The 19,733-nt window shown below is 45.4% G+C and overlaps 2 protein-coding genes across 2 annotated transcripts; one reads left to right on the forward strand and one right to left on the reverse strand.

Moving 5' to 3' along the window:
- Positions 1-5: 5 nt before the first annotated feature.
- On the reverse strand, positions 6-15,014 carry dnajc16l (DnaJ (Hsp40) homolog, subfamily C, member 16 like). The gene is made up of 15 exons (XM_079218371.1): positions 14,817-15,014; positions 14,655-14,721; positions 10,396-10,541; positions 8,577-8,752; positions 6,952-7,136; positions 6,595-6,699; positions 4,983-5,138; positions 4,303-4,433; positions 3,429-3,606; positions 3,138-3,320; positions 2,966-3,042; positions 2,760-2,840; positions 2,553-2,642; positions 703-873; positions 6-493 (listed from the first exon to the last, which is right to left on the reverse strand). The coding sequence occupies exons 1-15, from the start codon at positions 14,975-14,977 to the stop codon at positions 13-15; spliced, it is 2,388 nt and encodes a 795-aa protein (XP_079074497.1). The 5' UTR covers positions 14,978-15,014; the 3' UTR covers positions 6-12.
- A 3,570-nt stretch (positions 15,015-18,584) lies between these two features.
- Positions 18,585-19,623, forward strand: b3galt6 (UDP-Gal:betaGal beta 1,3-galactosyltransferase polypeptide 6; the record flags this gene model as incomplete). Its single annotated transcript, XM_079218627.1, has 1 exon — positions 18,585-19,623. The coding sequence occupies one exon, from the start codon at positions 18,585-18,587 to the stop codon at positions 19,602-19,604; it is 1,020 nt and encodes a 339-aa protein (XP_079074753.1). The 3' UTR covers positions 19,605-19,623.
- Positions 19,624-19,733: the final 110 nt, after the last annotated feature.

Consider the following 19,733-nt stretch of genomic DNA (forward strand, 5'->3'; position numbering starts at 1 on the left):
GCTCCGAGGCCCTCAGCTCTGCGTGGCGCTGAGGGAGGGCCACGCCGGGACCTGCAGCCTGGGCAGGGTCCCTTCCATGAGCCGCTCCATCCACAGGCCCAGCCGGTCCAGCTTGTGGTGGACCTCGATGCTGGTGGCCCTGCTGGAGCCCCTCTTGGGCCCCGGCCCCTCCTCCCTGGAGTGGGACCTGGACCGGGAGTGGGAGCTGGACCTGGACCGGGACCGGGACCGGGACTTCCTCCTGCCGTCGCCGGAGGACGAGGCCTCGGAGGAGGACTCGCTGGGGTCGTCCCCCGTGAAGACGGGTCTGAAGAGGCAGAAGTACTTGCGGTGGCCGTTGAGGGCCAGCACGTGGCCCGCGTAGTCGGGGGCCTCGTCCTCCTCGTCCGACTGGCCCTCGCTGGGCAGCGCGTCGGAGGTGGAGTGAAGCAGCGACGGCATCCAGTGGCGATGCTTATCGCCGTTGAGGAAGGAGAAGTGGAGCGTCTGAGTCCTGCAGAGAATGAAGCAGAGGAAACCCGTCAGACGGAGGAGAGCAAACGGGTCACATGACACTGTGCAGTAGTCCTGTTATTAAACCAGAAACTCTCTCTCACACACACACACACACACACACACACACACACACACACACACACACACACACACACACACACACACACACACACACACACACACACACACACAGCAGCTGAGACTCACCCAGAGAAAGAAAACACCTCCTTGGCGAACTTCCTGAGCAGAGCGTTCTTGGAGGCGCTGCTCAGCACCAGAACCACGTTGATGTGTCCGGGACGCAGCTTCACCAGGTTACTGATGTAGGTGATGTCCGTCAGCTCCGTCACCTCCACAAAGTCCTTCTTAGGGGGACGGCTGCAGGGGGAGGAGAGGAGGAGAGGGAGGGAGGAGGAGAGGGAGGGAGGAGAGGAGACAGAGGGAGGAGGAGAGGGAGGGAGGGAGGAGGAGAGGGAGGGAGGAGAGGAGACAGAGGGAGGAGGAGAGGGAGGGAGGGAGGAGGAGAGGGAGGAGAGGAGACAGAGGGAGGAGGAGAGGGAGGGAGGGAGGAGAGAGGGAGGGAGGAGAGGAGACAGAGGGAGGAGGAGAGGGAGGGAGGGAGGAGGAGAGGGAGGGAGGAGAGGAGACAGAGGGAGGAGGAGAGGGAGGGAGGGAGGAGGAGAGGGAGGGAGGAGAGGAGACAGAGGGAGGAGGAGAGGGAGGGAGGGAGGAGAGAGGGAGGGAGGAGGAGAGGGAGGGAGGAGAGGAGACGGAGGGAAGAGGAGAGGGAGGGAGGAGGAGAGGGAGGGAGGAGGAGACAGAGGGAGGAGGAGAGGGAGGGAGGGAGGAGGAGAGGGAGGGAGGAGAGGAGACGGAGGGAAGAGGAGAGGGAGGGAGGAGGAGACAAAGGGAGGAGAGGAGACAGAGGGAGGAGAGGAGACAGAGGGAGGAGAGGAGACGGAGGGAGGAGAGGAGACAGAGGGAGGAGAGGAGACAGAGGGAGGAGAGGAGACAGAGGGAGGAGAGGAGACAGAGGGAGGAGAGGAGACGGAGGGAGGAGAGGAGACGGAGGGAGGAGAGGAGACGGAGGGAGGAGAGGAGACAGAGGGAGGAGGAGAGGGAGGGAAGAGGAGACAGAGGGAGGAGGAGAGGGAGGGAAGAGGAGACAGAGGGAGGAGAGGAGACAGAGGGAGGAGGAGAGGGAGGGAAGAGGAGACAGAGGGAGGAGGAGAGGGAGGGAGGAGAGGAGACAGAGGGAAGAGGAGACGGAGGGAGGAGGAGAGGGAGGGAGGAGAGGAGACAGAGGGAGGAGGAGAGGGAGGGAGGAGAGGAGACGGAGGGAGGAGGAGAGGGAGGGAAGAGGAGACAGAGGGAGGAGAGGAGAGGGAGGGAGGAGAGGAGACAGAGGGAGGAGAGGAGAGGGAGGGAGGAGAGGAGACAGAGGGAGGAGGAGAGGGAGGGAGGAGAGGAGACAGAGGGAGGAGGAGACAGAGGGAGGGAGGAGGAGACAGAGGGAGGAGAGGAGAGGGAGGGAGGAGAGGAGACAGAGGGAGGAGAGGAGACAGAGGGAGGAGGAGACAGAGGGAGGAGAGGAGAGGGAGGGAGGAGAGGAGACAGAGGGAGGAGAGGAGACAGAGGGAGGAGGAGACAGAGGGAGGAGAGGAGACAGAGGGAGGAGGAGAGGGAGGGAGGAGGAGACAGAGGGAGGAGGAGAGGGAGGGAGGAGGAGACTCTTAGATGGTCATGTCCCTCATTCGGTACATGGTAGTTACAGTAGTTCCTTCAGCAGACGCTTCATGGCAGAAGATGTGCTTTTATGTTTCATGATGAATTTTATGTATTTACTTAAACCTTTATTTACCCAGGAGTCCCATTGAGATGACACATCTCTTTAAAAGCAGAACAAGTTAAAGAAGCTAAAGCTAAGAGACAGAGCCGTAACAGAGTTTACATGTTTGGGAACCTGCCTCTACTTCTTTCATTCTAGATGGAAAAGCAGTGCGTGGCACCAGCTCTGAGCTTCCTTGTGGTTTTGGTTGACATCATCTTCTCGTCACCTTGAGGTCCCGGCTCTGCTGGAGGCGTCTTCCTCAGTCGCTGGTTGCTCCTTCGGCTTTGGTTTCCGGGGTGTGCTCTCACCCGGCTCGCTACGAAGCCCCAGAAGAGGACAGTATGGACTCATTATAACATCATTTCTATTGGAGGTCCAGTCAGTATCATGAAGACGTTTCAATGAAATTATTCTATTGCGTAATAAAACTCACCTGAAGGCTTGAATGATGACGGTGCCGAACAGAATGAAGAGAGCGGAGAAGATCAGCGACAGGATGGGCATCATCTCCCTCCTGGAGGACAGAAACCATCAAACACTCTCCCTTCAACCTCCAACTCCTCACAGCACTAAAGCTTCCATCAGGACGACATCAGGATGAGAGCATGACTCAGCGCCGCTCTGGGAGCGTCGCCTTACCAGTTTGAGTAGAGGAGGTCATCGTATATCTGAACCACGTAGTCGTAGGCGGCATTCATCCACTGAATGAGAAACATCTGGGGGTGAAAGTCAAACCGAACACAATGAGATCACTCAGACGTCCCGAGAGCCTCGGCCCGCTGGGTGTGAAGGAAAGGGGGAGGAGTCTTACGGGCGCCATCTCGTTGTTGAGGTCCGGCAGCGTGGCGTCAGAGCTCAGGTAGGTGGGGTCTTTCTGCAGCAGCTCCAGCTGCTCGTGGAGGCGGTGCTTGTCCTCCTCGCTGCCGTTCCAGCCGCCGCTCACCGAGCGGTACGTCACCTTGCCGGCGTGGCTCCGCCTCTCAAGAATCACCACCTATCAGAGGAGGAGAGGCCGAGCGCGAGGGTGCACACATTGGTAATGTGACACGTGTCAGATTACCAACGTGTGCACCCTCGCGCTCTGATGCTCGTGGCGTCTGACCTGCGGCGAGGCGGCGGCCTGGTGCAGCAGCAGCGCCTGGCAGAGCGGCTGCTGCTGCCGCTGGTAGACGTACGCGAACCGCAGCACGTCTTTCCTGTTCGCCGACGCAAAGTCCAGGAAGGCCTTGTTGCCCGGGAGGAAGACCGGGTCCTCGCCGGTGATCAGCAGCACGCAGTACCTGCAGGCCACGCCCACGGTTAGCAAGCATTTAGTGAAGTCTGAGTGTAAACAGTAAAAAGTGAGTAAATGTAGTATTTAAACTAACAATGAGAACACAAAGCATACAGTAAACCTTAAATGACTCAAATGAATGAGACAATAGTTTGATTAAAAGAATAAACATTTATATAGATGCCTGTATGTATGTCTGCTTATGTTTTGAGTCTTTCTTTTAAAGCATATTTATTATTTCAAACTCATGAACACATGAATATAACACATTTACAAGACTTTTACTAAACTTTGGGAGTTTATTTTTTCAAGGACTTTTCCAGACCTGGAAATAACCATTTTAAACGTCCGTGACTCTTTCAAGTTCTCCATGACGTGAGAACCCTGCATATAAACCCACTCTGGGTTATTCAGCGGCTGCAGCTGTGTGACTATTCTGTGTGGATTTCCACTTCCTACAGTTGTCTCATGATGTTAACGGTCAAATGCGACTGAAGGTATTTTTCTCTCCTCTCCAACAATACAGAGACGCTCAGCTTCACATGAACTAAACTAAGGGCTCATGAAACAACTATAAAACGACTACAGCTTGAATAAGGAAAGTAGCGCCTAGCAGCTCTTGGATGTCGCTCACTGATAGGTTCATGCTCTCACTGTAAGTCTCTTGGAGAAAAGCCTCAGCTAAAGAAAAGTAAGGTCGTACTTCCTGCGCCGGTGGAACTGCTTGACCGGACACAGCTCGTCAAACAGCTGCTGGTTCACCAGCCGGGGAACCTGCAGGAACTTGTTGTTGGAGACGAACTCGTCCATGATCTGTCTCTTCATCCCTCTGGCCTGAAGCAGGAGGAAGCAACAGTGAAACACGGGAGAGGGACACAGCGGGGGGCTGAGGGAGTGTAGAGGTGTGTACCTGTGATGAGGAGCTGATGGTGTAAAGGTGTGTACCTGTGATGAGGAGCTGATGGTGTAAAGGTGTGTACCTGTGATGGGGAGCTGATGGTGTGATGTAAAGGTGTGTACCTGTGATGAGGAGCTGATGGTGTGATGTAAAGGTGTGTACCTGTGATGAGGAGCTGATGGTGTAAAGGTGTGTACCTGTGATGAGGAGCTTATGGTGTAAAGGTGTGTACCTGTGATGAGGAGCTGATGGTGTAAAGGTGTGTACCTGTGATGGGGAGCTGATGGTGTGATGTAAAGGTGTGTACCTGTGATGAGGAGCTGATGGTGGAAAGGTGTGTACCTGTGATGAGGAGCTGATGGTGTGATGTAAAGGTGTGTACCTGTGATGGGGAGCTGATGGTGTAAAGGTGTGTACCTGTGATGAGGAGCTGATGGTGGAAAGGTGTGTACCTGTGATGAGGAGCTGATGGTGGAAAGGTGTACCTGTATGACGTCCACCGGCTGCGCCGCCTCCTTGAACAGCAGCATGGTGGGAGCGTAGGTGTTGATGTTGAACTCACGCAGCAGGCGAGGGCTGTGAGCGTCTCCCTGGTCCACGAAGCCGAAGCGCACGTAGTCTCTGAAGGAGAACGCCGTCAGCTGAGGGTCAAGGGTCATGAACACATTAAACTAAACAGCTGAGGGTCAAGGGTCATGAACACATTAAACTAAACAGCTGAGGGTCAGGGTCATGAACACATTAAACTAAAGCACATACATATAACTGTACATCAGATCCTTATGACTAGGAATGTTGAAGTCTCACTGAAATATTCTTTGTCCGTCTATCAAACACATGTATTGACATTAAGTTATATTTGGTTGTGATGCTTAAAGAGAATCATTCTGTAACAAAGGAGGACATTTTAATTCATCAGTGAAAAGAAAAATAAGAACTAGATGCTGGAGATCAAGCCTGAGGGTCTCATCTCTCACTGTGAAGGTGTTTTTACATCTTATATGTTTTTCTTTCTTCTCATTATTATTATTATAGTGCGTTTTTATTTCCTAATCTGTTGACTCAGAGTCCTGCACAATAGTTCCAACATGTCTGGACTGTTGGTCTATGCACAAATAAATACAAAATGCACAAATAAATAAAAACCCTTTAATGGATTAACGAGCCACAATGCACATTCAGTTTGTATATATATATATATATATATATATATATATATATATATATATATATATATATACATATATATAAAATTATACCATTTAGTCTAATTAGTGCAACACTGTGTGTGTGGACCTGTGTGTGTGTACCTGTGTGTGTACCTGTGTGTGTGTACCTGTATGTGTGTGTAACTGTGTGTGTGTGTACCTGTGTGTGTGTGTAACTGTGTGTGTGTGTACCTGTATGTGTGTGTACCTGTGTGTGTGTGTACCTACCTGTGTGTGTGTACCTGTGTGTGTGTGTGTGTGTGTGTGTGTACCTGTGTGTGTGTGTGTACCTGTATGTGTGTGTACCTGTGTGTGTGTGTGTGTGTACCTACCTGCGTGTGTGTGTGTGTGTGTGTGTACCTGTGTATGTGTGTGTGTGTACCTGTGTGTGTGTGTGTACCTGTGTATGTGTGTGTGTACCTGTGTGTGTGTGTACCTGTGTGTGTGTGTACCTGTGTACCTGTGTGTGTGTGTACCTGTGTATGTGTGTGTACCTGTGTACCTGTGTGTGTGTGTGTGTACCTGTGTGTGTGTGTGTGTACCTGTGTATGTGTGTGTGTACCTGTGTACCTGTGTGTGTGTGTGTGTACCTGTGTGTGTGTGTACCTGTGTGTGTGTGTGTACCTGTGTGTGTGTGTGTGTGTGTACCTGTGTACCTGTGTATGTGTGTGTACCTGTGTATGTGTGTGTACCTGTGTATGTGTGTGTACCTGTGTATGTGTGTGTGTGTACCTGTGTATGTGTGTGTGTATGTATGTGTATGTGTGTGTGTATGTATGTGTATGTGTGTGTGTGTGTGTGTACCTGTGTATGTGTGTGTACCTGTGTATGTGTGTGTGTGTGTACCTGTGTATGTATGTGTGTGTGTGTGTGTAAACCCGTCACTTACCTTATAGAGGAGAGGAACAATAGGGACTTGGTCAAACAAGAGGACGCTGGGTTTATTTTCCACACGCCAGCTATCCAGAAAGGTCATGTAGTTGTTATCTGTGACCTGAGGAGCAAATACATTATTAAATAACAGTGTTACCTCTTGTAAACAATATATAATACAATCCGGACAAAATCTATAATCAACAAAACAAATCCAATGATCAGACTCATAACCCTTTGAAGACACGTACAGTATATTACCAGTACAAAATATATATATATATATATATATATATATATATATATATATATATATATATATATATATATATATATATATATATATATATATATATATATTAACGGCGCTTACCTTCTCCACCAGCCTCGGGGGCAGCAGGTCCTCAATGAACTGCCTCAGCAGCTCTCGGACCACCGCCTGGTGGAAGAAGGTGACGCGTCCGTTCAGCAGCCCGATGATGGCGGGCGCCCGGTGCGCCCCCAGCTGCTGGGCCAGGCGCCGCTCGTAGCCCAGGTCCACGATGCCGACGCCCACACCTGAGGGCGCAGACACTCGAATGAGTCAAAGTGAACGCAGCAGAAAATGCACCAATATTCAGGAAATGGATGCTGTAGGGACTCACATTCACATATTTCAACTGAGTAGTATAATAATAATAATAATAATAATAATAACAATAACAATAATAATAATAATAGACACGACAAATGTGAATCCTGCTTTGAAGGGAATCGTCTCTTTCAGCAAACAGAGGCACTGAAGTCTCTGAACAGAAACACTTTGTTTACTTAAATGGAGGATTCATAGAAGATGCAAACATCAGTTGTGAGTGCCTCCACAAAGACAAAGATGGCTTCATCTGGATTGTTAAACCTCTAAAGAGGTCACGTTCATTCAACATTGTTTATTTTTATATGAACGGGTGAAATGTGAGAGGATGAAGACAAACCCGCCGCACCAGATGGCAAACAGAGTGAGCGAGTCCTTCCACACACTGAGCCCCTGATGCAGGTACGCCTGTACATGCTAATGCTATGCTAATGCTATCCAATGCAGCTGGAATGCTACACCAATTAATGCTACTTTAAGGCAAAAGCTACAAATGTATCCAAACTGGATTCCACTGGTTCTGACTGATGACTCTAGCAGAGCGAAGCTGCATAAGCAGGATGGGCTCAGAGGGAAACCCTCTAGTTACTGCTCGTCTTCAGGGCTCTGGAGCTGGACTCTAATGGGCAGAATTAACTCAACAACTTTACATTCATCTCCAGAGCCAGACACCACCGAGGTGAATTCCTCCCTCGGCTCTCCTCGTTGTTCCGGGAACCAGAAAGAACAAATAAAGCCTCATGCATAATGAATGTGATGGCCGGCTCTGTGTAAAGCATCTGGACACTTGGAATTACACTTTTCCTCATGCTGACACCCAGCTGAAGCTAGGAAGCCTTCCTCCACCTCTCGAAATGTACAATATTCAAAATGTGCAATATTCAAAATGTACAATATTCAAAATGTGCAATATTCAAAATGTACAATATTCAAAATGTACAATATTCAAAATGTGCAATATTCAAAATGTGCAATATTCAAAATGTACAATATTCAAAATGTACAATATTCGAAATGTGCAATATTCAAAATGTACAATATTCCCATTTAACTTTCCTTGTCCCTCTTTTCACAATCCAGGAACAGCACTCAGGACTAGCCTATGCATTACTGTTTATCAACACTTTTTAAACTGTATCTAATACCTTTCTTGTACATATTACCACTGTATGTATAGTGTTTTTATATTTTTTCTCTTTCTGTATTGTGAGTTTTTATTTCCTAAACTGTTGACTCAGAGCCTGCACAGTAGTTCCAATGTGTCTGGACTGTTGGTCTAAGCACAAATGGTGAATACAAGCTTGACCCCTGACCCTTGACCCTGCAGGCCCGGCTCTGGTCCCGAGTCCAGCAGACGGCAGACTCACCCAGCGGCTCCAGCTCCAGCACCGCCTCCTTCCACACCGGCTCGATGTGGATGCAGGCGAAGCACCACTCAGAGGTCACCTTGATGAGGTACGGCCGCCTGTGGCTGTCCGGCAGCACGTCGCTGTTGAACTGAGCGTGATGCAGCAGGTACTTACTGTCCGCAAAGTCCCTGGACCTGCAGGGGGCAGAGAGGCCTTGAGACGGAGCACCAGTACAGACACGAAGCACCAGTACTGACACGAAGCACCAGTACTGACACGAAGCACCAGTACAGACACAAAGCACCAGTACAGACACAAAGCACCAGTACAGACACAAAGCACCAGTACAGACACAAAGCACCAGTACAGACACAAAGCACCAGTACTGACACGAAGCACCAGTACAGACACGAAGCACCAGTACTGACACGAAGCACCAGTACAGACACGAAGCACCAGTACAGACACGAAGCACCAGTACAGACACAAAGCACCAGTACAGACACAAAGCACCAGTACAGACATGAAGCACCAGTACTGACACAAAGCACCAGTACTGACACAAAGCACCAGTACTGACACAAAGCACCAGTACTGACACGAAGCACCAGTACTGACACAAAGCACCAGTACTGACACAAAGCACCAGTACTGACACAAAGCACCAGTACAGACACGAAGCACCAGTACAGACATGAAGCACCAGTACTGACACGAAGCACCAGTACTGACACAAAGCACCAGTACTGACACAAAGCACCAGTACAGACATGAAGCACCAGTATTGACACAAAGCACCAGTACTGACACAAAGCACCAGTACTGACACAAAGCACCAGTACTGACACAAAGCACCAGTACTGACATGAACACTGACATGAACACTGACATGAACACTGACATGAACCAGGAGAACACGTCTGTAGCTCATGTGTTCTCTCTACACGTAGAGATGAAGCCTTCCTACGTTACTTTAGTTTATTAGTCTAACAAGATATGGAACGGGTTTATCTCCTTTAAGTCTCAAAACATAAAAGGACATTTTTGGCCGACATCTAAGCACATTGGTCTCCTTCAGGCCTGTCTGTTGCTCTCCTTCAGGTCTGTCTGTTGCTCTCCTTCAGGCCTGTCTGTTGCTCTCCTTCAGGTCTGTCTGTTGCTCTCCTTCAGGTCTGTCTGTTGCTCTCCTTCAGGTCTGTCTGTTGCTCTCCTTCAAGCCTGTCTGTCTGTTGCTCTCCTTCAGGCCTGTCTGTTGCTCTCCTTCAGGCCTGTCTGTTGCTCTCCTTCAGGTCTGTCTGTCTGTTGCTCTCCTTCAGGTCTGTCTGTCTGTTGCTCTCCTTCAGGTCTGTCTGTCTGTTGCTCTCCTTCAGGTCTGTCTGTCTGTTGCTCTCCTTCAGGTCTGTCTGTCTGTTGCTCTCCTTCAGGTCTGTCTGTCTGTTGCTCTCCTTCAGGCCTGTCTGTCTGTTGCTCTCCTTCAGGTCTGTCTGTCTGTTGCTCTCCTTCAGGTCTGTCTGTCTGTTGCTCTCCTTCAGGCCTGTCTGTCTGTTGCTCTCCTTCAGGTCTGTCTGTCTGTTGCTCTCCTTCAGGCCTGTATGTCTGTTGCTCTCCTTCAGGCCTGCCTGTTGCTCTCCTTCAGGCCTGTCTGTTGCTCTCCTTCAGGTCTGCCTGTCTGTTGCTCTCCTTCAGGTCTGTCTGCCTGTTGCTCTCCTTCAGGCCTGTCTGTTGCTCTCCTTCAGGCCTTGAGTTGAGTTGACCAATAGCACGCATGTACAACAGGAGAGGGGTAAGGATGGCCTCACTGAAGGCAACGGCTCAATAGGACAGTGTGAGCCTGTACCTGGGGAAATGGAAGAAAGACTCGTCAAAGTAAAAGCTGTTGTGGAAGCCTCGGAAACCTTGCTGCTGGTTCTGGCCTGAGGGCTGGTTCTCCTCCATCTGCCCATAGCGGTCGAAGTTAGACCGCCGCTCCTCATTGGACAGAATCTGAGTGCGAGAGGACATGAAAGATACCAGTGAGAGGACTGTTATCATGAAGACTGTTATTCATGTTATATCACCTCATATAGACTGTTATTCATGTTATATCACCTCATATAGACTGTTATTCATGTTATATTACCTCATATAGACTGTTATTCATGTTATATCACCTCATATAGACTGTTATTCATGTTATATCACCTCATATAGACTGTTATTCATGTTATATTACCTCATATAGACTGTTATTCATGTTATATTACCTCATATAGACTGTTATTCATGTTATATCACCTCATATAGACTGTTATTCATGTTATATCACCTCATATAGACTGTTATTCATGTTATATCACCTCATATAGACTGTTATTCATGTTATATCACCTCATATAGACTGTTATTCATGTTATATTACCTCATATAGACTGTTATTCATGTTATATTACCTCATATAGACTGTTATTCATGTTACATCACCTCATAGAGACTGTTATTCATGTTATATTACCTCATATAGACTGTTATTCAGACTAGAGCCTCATAGAGACTGTTATTCATGTTATATCACCTCATAGAGACTGTTATTCATGTTATATCACCTCATATAGACTGTTATTCATGTTATATTACCTCATATAGACTGTTATTCATGTTATATCACCTCATATAGACTGTTATTCATGTTATATTACCTCATATAGATTGTTATTCATGTCATATCACCTCATATAGACTGTTATTCATGTTATATCACCTCATATAGACTGTTATTCATGTTATATTACCTCATATAGACTGTTATTCATGTTATATTACCTCATATAGACTGTTATTCATGTTATATCACCTCATATAGACTGTTATTCATGTTATATCACCTCATATAGACTGTTATTCATGTTATATTACCTCATATAGACTGTTATTCATGTTATATCACCTCATATAGACTGTTATTCATGTTATATTACCTCATATAGACTGTTATTCATGTTATATCACCTCATATAGACTGTTATTCATGTTATATTACCTCATATAGACTGTTATTCATGTTATATTACGTCATATAGACTGTTATTCATGTTACATCACCTCATAGAGACTGTTATTCAGACTAGAGCCTCATAGAGACTGTTATTCATGTTATATCACCTCATAGAGACTGTTATTCATGTTATATCACCTCATATAGACTGTTATTCATGTTATATTACCTCATATAGACTGTTATTCATGTTATACTACCTCATATAGACTGTTATTCATGTTATATCACCTCATATAGACTGTTATTCATGTTATATTACCTCATATAGACTGTTATTCATGTTATATCACCTCATATAGACTGTTATTCATGTTATATTACCTCATATAGACTGTTATTCAGACTAGAGCCTCATAGAGACTGTTATTCATGTTATATCACCTCATATAGACTGTTATTCATGTTATATTACCTCATATAGACTGTTATTCATGTTATATCACCTCATATAGACTGTTATTCAGACTAGAGCCTCATAGAGACTGTTATTCAGACTAGAGCCTCATAGAGACTGTTATTCATGTTATATCACCTCATAGAGACTGTTATTCATGTTATATCACCTCATATAGACTGTTATTCATGTTATATTACCTCATATAGACTGTTATTCATGTTATATCACCTCATATAGACTGTTATTCATGTTATACTACCTCATATAGACTGTTATTCATGTTATATCACCTCATATAGACTGTTGTTCATGTTATATTACCTCATATAGACTGTTATTCATGTTATATCACCTCATATAGACTGTTATTCATGTTATATTACCTCATATAGACTGTTATTCAGACTAGAGCCTCATAGAGACTGTTATTCATGTTATATCACCTCATAGAGACTGTTATTCATGTTATATCACCTCATATAGACTGTTATTCATGTTATATTACCTCATATAGACTGTTATTCATGTTATATCACCTCATATAGACTGTTGTTCATGTTATATTACCTCATATAGACTGTTATTCATGTTATATCACCTCATATAGACTGTTATTCATGTTATATTACCTCATATAGACTGTTATTCAGACTAGAGCCTCATAGAGACTGTTATTCATGTTATATCACCTCATAGAGACTGTTATTCATGTTATATCACCTCATATAGACTGTTATTCATGTTATATTACCTCATATAGACTGTTATTCATGTTATATCACCTCATATAGACTGTTATTCATGTTATATTACCTCATATAGACTGTTATTCACGTTATATCACCTCATATAGACTGTTATTCATGTTATATTACCTCATATAGACTGTTATTCATGTTATATTACCTCATATAGACTGTTATTCATGTTATATTACCTCATATAGACTGTTATTCATGTTATATTACCTCATATAGACTGTTATTCAGACTAGAGCCTCATAGAGACTGTTATTCATGTTATATCACCTCATAGAGACTGTTATTCATGTTATATCACCTCATATAGACTGTTATTCATGTTATATCACCTCATATAGACTGTTATTCATGTTATATTACCTCATATAGACTGTTATTCATGTTATATCACCTCATATAGACTGTTATTCAGACTAGAGCCTCATAGAGACTGTTATTCATGTTATATCACCTCATAGAGACTGTTATTCATGTTATATCACCTCATATAGACTGTTATTCATGTTATATTACCTCATATAGACTGTTATTCATGTTATATCACCTCATATAGACTGTTATTCATGTTATACTACCTCATATAGACTGTTATTCATGTTATATCACCTCATATAGACTGTTGTTCATGTTATATTACCTCATATAGACTGTTATTCATGTTATATCACCTCATATAGACTGTTATTCATGTTATATTACCTCATATAGACTGTTATTCAGACTAGAGCCTCATAGAGACTGTTATTCATGTTATATCACCTCATAGAGACTGTTATTCATGTTATATCACCTCATATAGACTGTTATTCATGTTATTTTACCTCATATAGACTGTTATTCATGTTATATCACCTCATATAGACTGTTGTTCATGTTATATTACCTCATATAGACTGTTATTCATGTTATATCACCTCATATAGACTGTTATTCATGTTATATTACCTCATATAGACTGTTATTCAGACTAGAGCCTCATAGAGACTGTTATTCATGTTATATCACCTCATAGAGACTGTTATTCATGTTATATCACCTCATATAGACTGTTATTCATGTTATATTACCTCATATAGACTGTTATTCATGTTATATCACCTCATATAGACTGTTATTCATGTTATATTACCTCATATAGATTGTTATTCATGTCATATCACCTCATATAGACTGTTATTCATGTTATATCACCTCATATAGACTGTTATTCATGTTATATTACCTCATATAGACTGTTATTCATGTTATATTACCTCATATAGACTGTTATTCATGTTATATTACCTCATATAGACTGTTATTCATGTTACATCACCTCATATAGACTGTTATTCAGACTAGAGCCTCATATAGAATGTTATTCATGTTATATCACCTCATATAGACTGTTATTCATGTTATATCACCTCATATAGACTGTTATTCAGACTAGAGCCTCATATAGACTGTTATTCATGTTATATCACCTCATAGAGACTGTTATTCAGACTAGAGCCTCATAGAGACTGTTATTCATGTTATGTCACCTGCAGAAGGAGCACATGACAGGAAGTGGAACGGACTAGAGCCTCATAGAGACATACTGGCTGTCAGCTGGATCCAGTATTAAATGGAGTCCTGCACATGACATGTTAAGATAATCCTTCATTAGTCCTGCAGCAGGGAAATGAGGCTGTTCAGCAGCACAGTGTAACGTGCAAACAAGAGATATAGTAAAATAAACAATAACAAGTATTATGCATGACACTAGAACCAGTGCTGGTAGTGAAGTGGTGTGTAGAAACAATAACTAGTATTAAGCATAGGACTAGAACCAGTGCTGGTAGTGAAGTGGTGTGCATGCAGACATAATAACTGCTCCTGCAGGTGTTCACGCTGCACAGGTGTGGGTGTTGGTGCATCACCTCGTAGGACTTGGACACCTTGATGAACATGTCCTCAGCCTTCGGGTCCTTGTTCTTGTCCGGGTGCCTAGAGGAGCCACAGGGACAGCGTGGTCAGTGGCGGCTCGTGCGCGCTCACCTGTGCGCGGGCTCACCTGTGCGCGTGCTCTCAGTGACACTCACCACTCCTTGGCCAGGCTCTTGTACGCCTTCTTCACCTCTGCTTGGCTCGCACTCCGGCCGACGCCCAGGATCCTGTAGGGGTCGTGTTCCGGAGCCGCTGCGGCCAGCTGCACGCTGAGCAGGAAGATGGCGAGCCGGAGGGGACACGTCCCGGCCGCCATCGCGGGGCCGCGCTCGCGCCGCGCGGGACGGGCTCACGCGGCGGTTCTGATCCGGACGGGCTGTGAGGCTCACGGTTACGCGCTCTGCTCGAAGGAGAGGGGACACACGGGCGACATACCGCTGCTCCACTACGACGAGGCCATCGGCTCCCTGCGCGTCATGACCGCAATGGAGCAGCAGCTTTCCGATTAAGACTTTCAAAATAAAGGCCCCTTCAGATTTAACTTTATTGTCTTTGAATGAATGAATATATACTTTATTTATCCCTAAAGGGAAATTTGGTGTCGAGTAGCAGCAATTTACAGACAGAAAATAAGATATCAAAACAGCAGGGATTAAAGATATATACAATAATAATACTCATAAAATAAAATAAAAATAGCTGGGATGAAAGAAAAGAACAGAGTATTAATTTAGGAATTAAATTAAACTTAAACGTAAACAGTAGAAGTCCAAAAGTGCAAGTATGTATGTATGTGTATATGAAGTGTGTGAGGTGTAAATAAACAAACAATAACAAACAATAGGGGAGTGCAAGTTATGTTTGTAATATGTGAAGTGTAGATAAACATAAACATGTACAGTGATTAATCAGTCAGAGTACCAGCACTGAGACAACGACATGCAGTTTTAGCATCTAACGAGAAGAGCAAAGAAGCAGTAAACTAGTGCAATGAGCTAGATGAATGACAGCATGAATAATAAGATAAATAAAAAAATAAAATAAAAAAATAACAGTATGAGTAGTATAGGCTGCTTTTATTTTGAAGGTCAATAAGCAACGTCCGGTCTCTTCAACGCGAGACACTGGAGATAACGCGCATGTGCCAGTCAGCAGCTGTCCATAAACTGCTACCCTCCATTTCATTATCCTTTATAAAACAATATAATATATTAGATATATTATTTCACATGCCATATTTAACTAATAAACGATTTTCACTGCTCCATTATTTATTGTATACTTAACGGGAAGTGTAATTAATACCGTTGTATGTCATTGTTATTTCATGACAGCTCTCGGCAAAATCAGTTAATTTCCTATTGTGTAGGTTATATGTTCTAATAATAATAAGTATTAGAAAGAAAGAAAGAAAGCACAAAAAAATCGGAGTTTTTATTTATTTATTTTAATCTACTTCCGCTTCCGCTTCGTCCCTCCACACAGAGCTGCTGGTTTCCACAGAAGAAGATGAACGCAGGGACACCTGTCTACGCGAGCTAACCTGCGTGTTGTGCCCTGTCCACGTCACGTGCGCTCCGGCCGCAGCGCCCCGGGACACGACCCTCTCACGCGCCCAGGTAACGAACACACACCCTCCGCTGCGGCACGTGACGTTACGCACGGGTCAACCAGCTCGCCATCTTTTCTGCTACAAACGCTGGTTTGTTTACGTTGCACATATTCAGCCCTGTGTCCGGTTAATGCTACATAAAGCATGTGTTCTGGTTAATGCTACATAAAGCATGTGTTCTGGTTAATGCTACATAAAGCATGTGTTCTGGTTAATGCTGCAGGAAGCATGTGTTCTGGTTAATGCTGCAGGAAGCATGTGTTCTGGTTAATGCTACATAAAGCATGTGTTCTGGTTAATGCTACATGAAGCATGTGTTCTGGTTAATGCTACATAAAGCATGTGTTCTGGTTAATGCTACATAAAGCATGTGTTCTGGTTAATGCTGCAGGAAGCATGTGTTCTGGTTAATGCTACATAAAGCATGTGTTCTGGTTAATGCTACATAAAGCATGTGTTCTGGTTAATGCTACATAAAGCATGTGTTCTGGTTAATGCTACATAAAGCATGTGTTCTGGTTAATGCTACATAAAGCATGTGTTCTGGTTAATGCTACATAAAGCATGTGTTCTGGTTAATGCTACATAAAGCATGTGTTCTGGTTAATGCTACATAAAGCATGTGTTCTGGTTAATGCTGCATAAAGCATGTGTTCTGGTTAATGCTGCAGGAAGCATGTGGTCTGGTTAATGCTACATAAAGCATGTGTTCTGGTTAATGCTGCAGGAAGCATGTGTTCTGGTTAATGCTACATAAAGCATATGTTCTGGTTAATGCTACATAAAGCATGTGTTCTGGTTAATGCTACATAAAGCATGTGTTCTGGTTAATGCTACATAAAGCATGTGTTCTGGTTAATGCTGCAGGAAGCATGTGTTCTGGTTAATGCTACATAAAGCATGTGTTCTGGTTAATGCTACATAAAGCATGTGTTCTGGTTAATGCTACATAAAGCATGTGTTCTGGTTAATGCTGCAGGAAGCATGTGTTCTGGTTAATGCTACATAAAGCATGTGTTCTGGTTAATTCTACATAAAGCATGTGTTCTGGTTAATGCTGCAGGAAGCATGTGGTCTGGTTAATGCTACATAAAGCATGTGTTCTGGTTAATGCTGCAGGAAGCATGTGTTCTGGTTAATGCTACATAAAGCATGTGTTCTGGTTAATGCTACATAAAGCATGTGTTCTGGTTGATGCTGCAGGAAGCATGTGGTCTGGTTAATGCTACATAAAGCATGTGTTCTGGTTAATGCTGCAGGAAGCATGTGGTCTGGTTAATGCTACATAAAGCATGTGTTCTGGTTAATGCTACATAAAGCATGTGTTCTGGTTAATGCTGCAGGAAGCATGTGGTCTGGTTAATGCTACATAAAGCATGTGTTCTGGTTAATGCTACATAAAGCATGTGGTCTGGTTGATGCTGCAGGAAGCATGTGGTCTGGTTAATGCTGCAGAAAGCATGTGTTCTGGTTAATGCTGCAGGAAGCATGTGGTCTGGTTAATGCTGCAGAAAGCACATGGTCTGGTTAATGCTGCAGGAAGCATGTGGTCTGGTTAATGCTACATAAAGCATGTGGTCTGGTTAATGCTGCAGAAAGCACATGGTCTGGTTAATGCTGCAGAAAGCATGTGTTCTGGTTAATGCTACATAAAGCATGTGTTCTGGTTAATGCTACATAAAGCATGTGGTCTGGTTAATGCTGCAGAAAGCACATGGTCTGGTTAATGCTGCAGAAAGCATGTGGTCTGGTTAATGCTACATAAAGCATGTGTTCTGGTTAATGCTACATAAAGCATGTGTTCTGGTTAATGCTGCAGAAAGCATGTGTTCTGGTTAATGCTACATAAAGCATGTGTTCTGGTTAATGCTGCAGAAAGCATGTGTTCTGGTTAATGCTACATAAAGCATGTGTTCTGGTTAATGCTACATAAAGCATGTGTTCTGGTTAATGCTGCATACAGCATGTGATTGAGCAAAAATGTTTGATTGAAAACTGAATTATACAGTTGTTATAGCAATACTTTAGGGCAGATATTGCAAACTGCAAATTGAAAACGGTATAATTCACTTCTTCATTTACTCATAACAGTAACATATAGACTGATATTTACACATCTGAACACACAACTCACATTATACTCTCATTATAACACCACATTATTCAAACAGCCCTGGTGGTTGCAGAGATGCACCTTCTGTAGATGTGTATGACATTATCGAGCAGAGGCCTGAACATAGGTTTGTTTTCAAAAGGTTATTAATTTGATAATCTCCCAATCTTTGTGGTTTTTCTCCCTAGATCCGGCACCATGAATCTGTTCCGGTTAGTGTGCCGCCACAAGACGGCCCTGGTCATCGGCACCGTGTGCAGCTTCGCTGTGGTCCTGGTCTTCTTGGCTAAATGCACCTCAGAAACCCTGAAACAAGGCCACCAGGATCCTCCGGGCCTCGCCCCCCGAGCCAGTGCGCTGCAGTCCCGTCCGGAGCAGCAGAACCCCGCCTCCACGTCCAAAGACCTGTCGGCGTTCCTGGTGGTCCTGGTCACGACCGGGCCCAAGTACACGGAGCGCAGGAGCATCATCCGCAGCACCTGGCTGGCCAAGCGCGACTCTGACGTCCTGGCCATGTTCGTGGTGGGAACTCAGGGGCTCTCCGGCGAGGACCAGCAGAACCTGGACACGGAGCAAGGGCGGCACAAGGACCTGCTCCTGCTGCCCGACCTGCGGGACTCCTACGAGAACCTGACGCTCAAGCTGCTGCACATGTACTCCTGGCTGGACCAGAACGTGGACTTCAAGTTCGTGCTGAAGGCGGACGACGACACGTTCGCTCGCCTGGAGCTCCTGAAGGACGAGCTGAAGGGCAAAGAGCCCGCGCTGCTGTACTGGGGCTTCTTCTCGGGGAGAGGCCGCGTGAAGACGGCCGGGAAGTGGCGGGAAAGCTCCTGGGAGCTGTGCGACTACTACCTGCCCTACGCGCTGGGCGGCGGCTACGTCCTGTCGGCCGACCTGGTGCGCTACGTGCGCCTGAACGCCGGCTACTTCAAGACGTGGCAGAGCGAGGACGTGTCTCTGGGCGCCTGGCTGGCGCCGGTGGACGTCCGGCGGACGCACGACCCGCGCTTCGACACGGAGTATAAATCGCGCGGTTGCAACAACAAATACTTGGTGACGCACAAGCAGAGCCTGGAGGACATGTTGGAGAAGCACCAGACGCTGCAGCGGGACGGCCGGCTCTGCAAAGAGGAGGTGAAGCTGCGCCTGTCCTACGTGTACGACTGGAGCGTGCCGCCCTCGCAGTGCTGCCAGAGGAAGGACGGCATTCCCTAGTCACGCTTTAGCGCTCTGAGCAGGGGGCTTCTGGTCGTCCTCCGGGGCAGGAAGACCTGGAGGGAACACGTTTCCTCCAGTGTCACCGTTCAAAGCTCTAACCAGTTCAGACAAGTCAATGCCTTAATG

The sequence above is a fragment of the Taurulus bubalis genome, assembly GCF_910589615.1.
Source record: "Taurulus bubalis genome assembly, chromosome: 5".
In the NCBI taxonomy this organism is placed as follows: Eukaryota; Metazoa; Chordata; class Actinopteri; order Perciformes; family Cottidae; genus Taurulus; species Taurulus bubalis.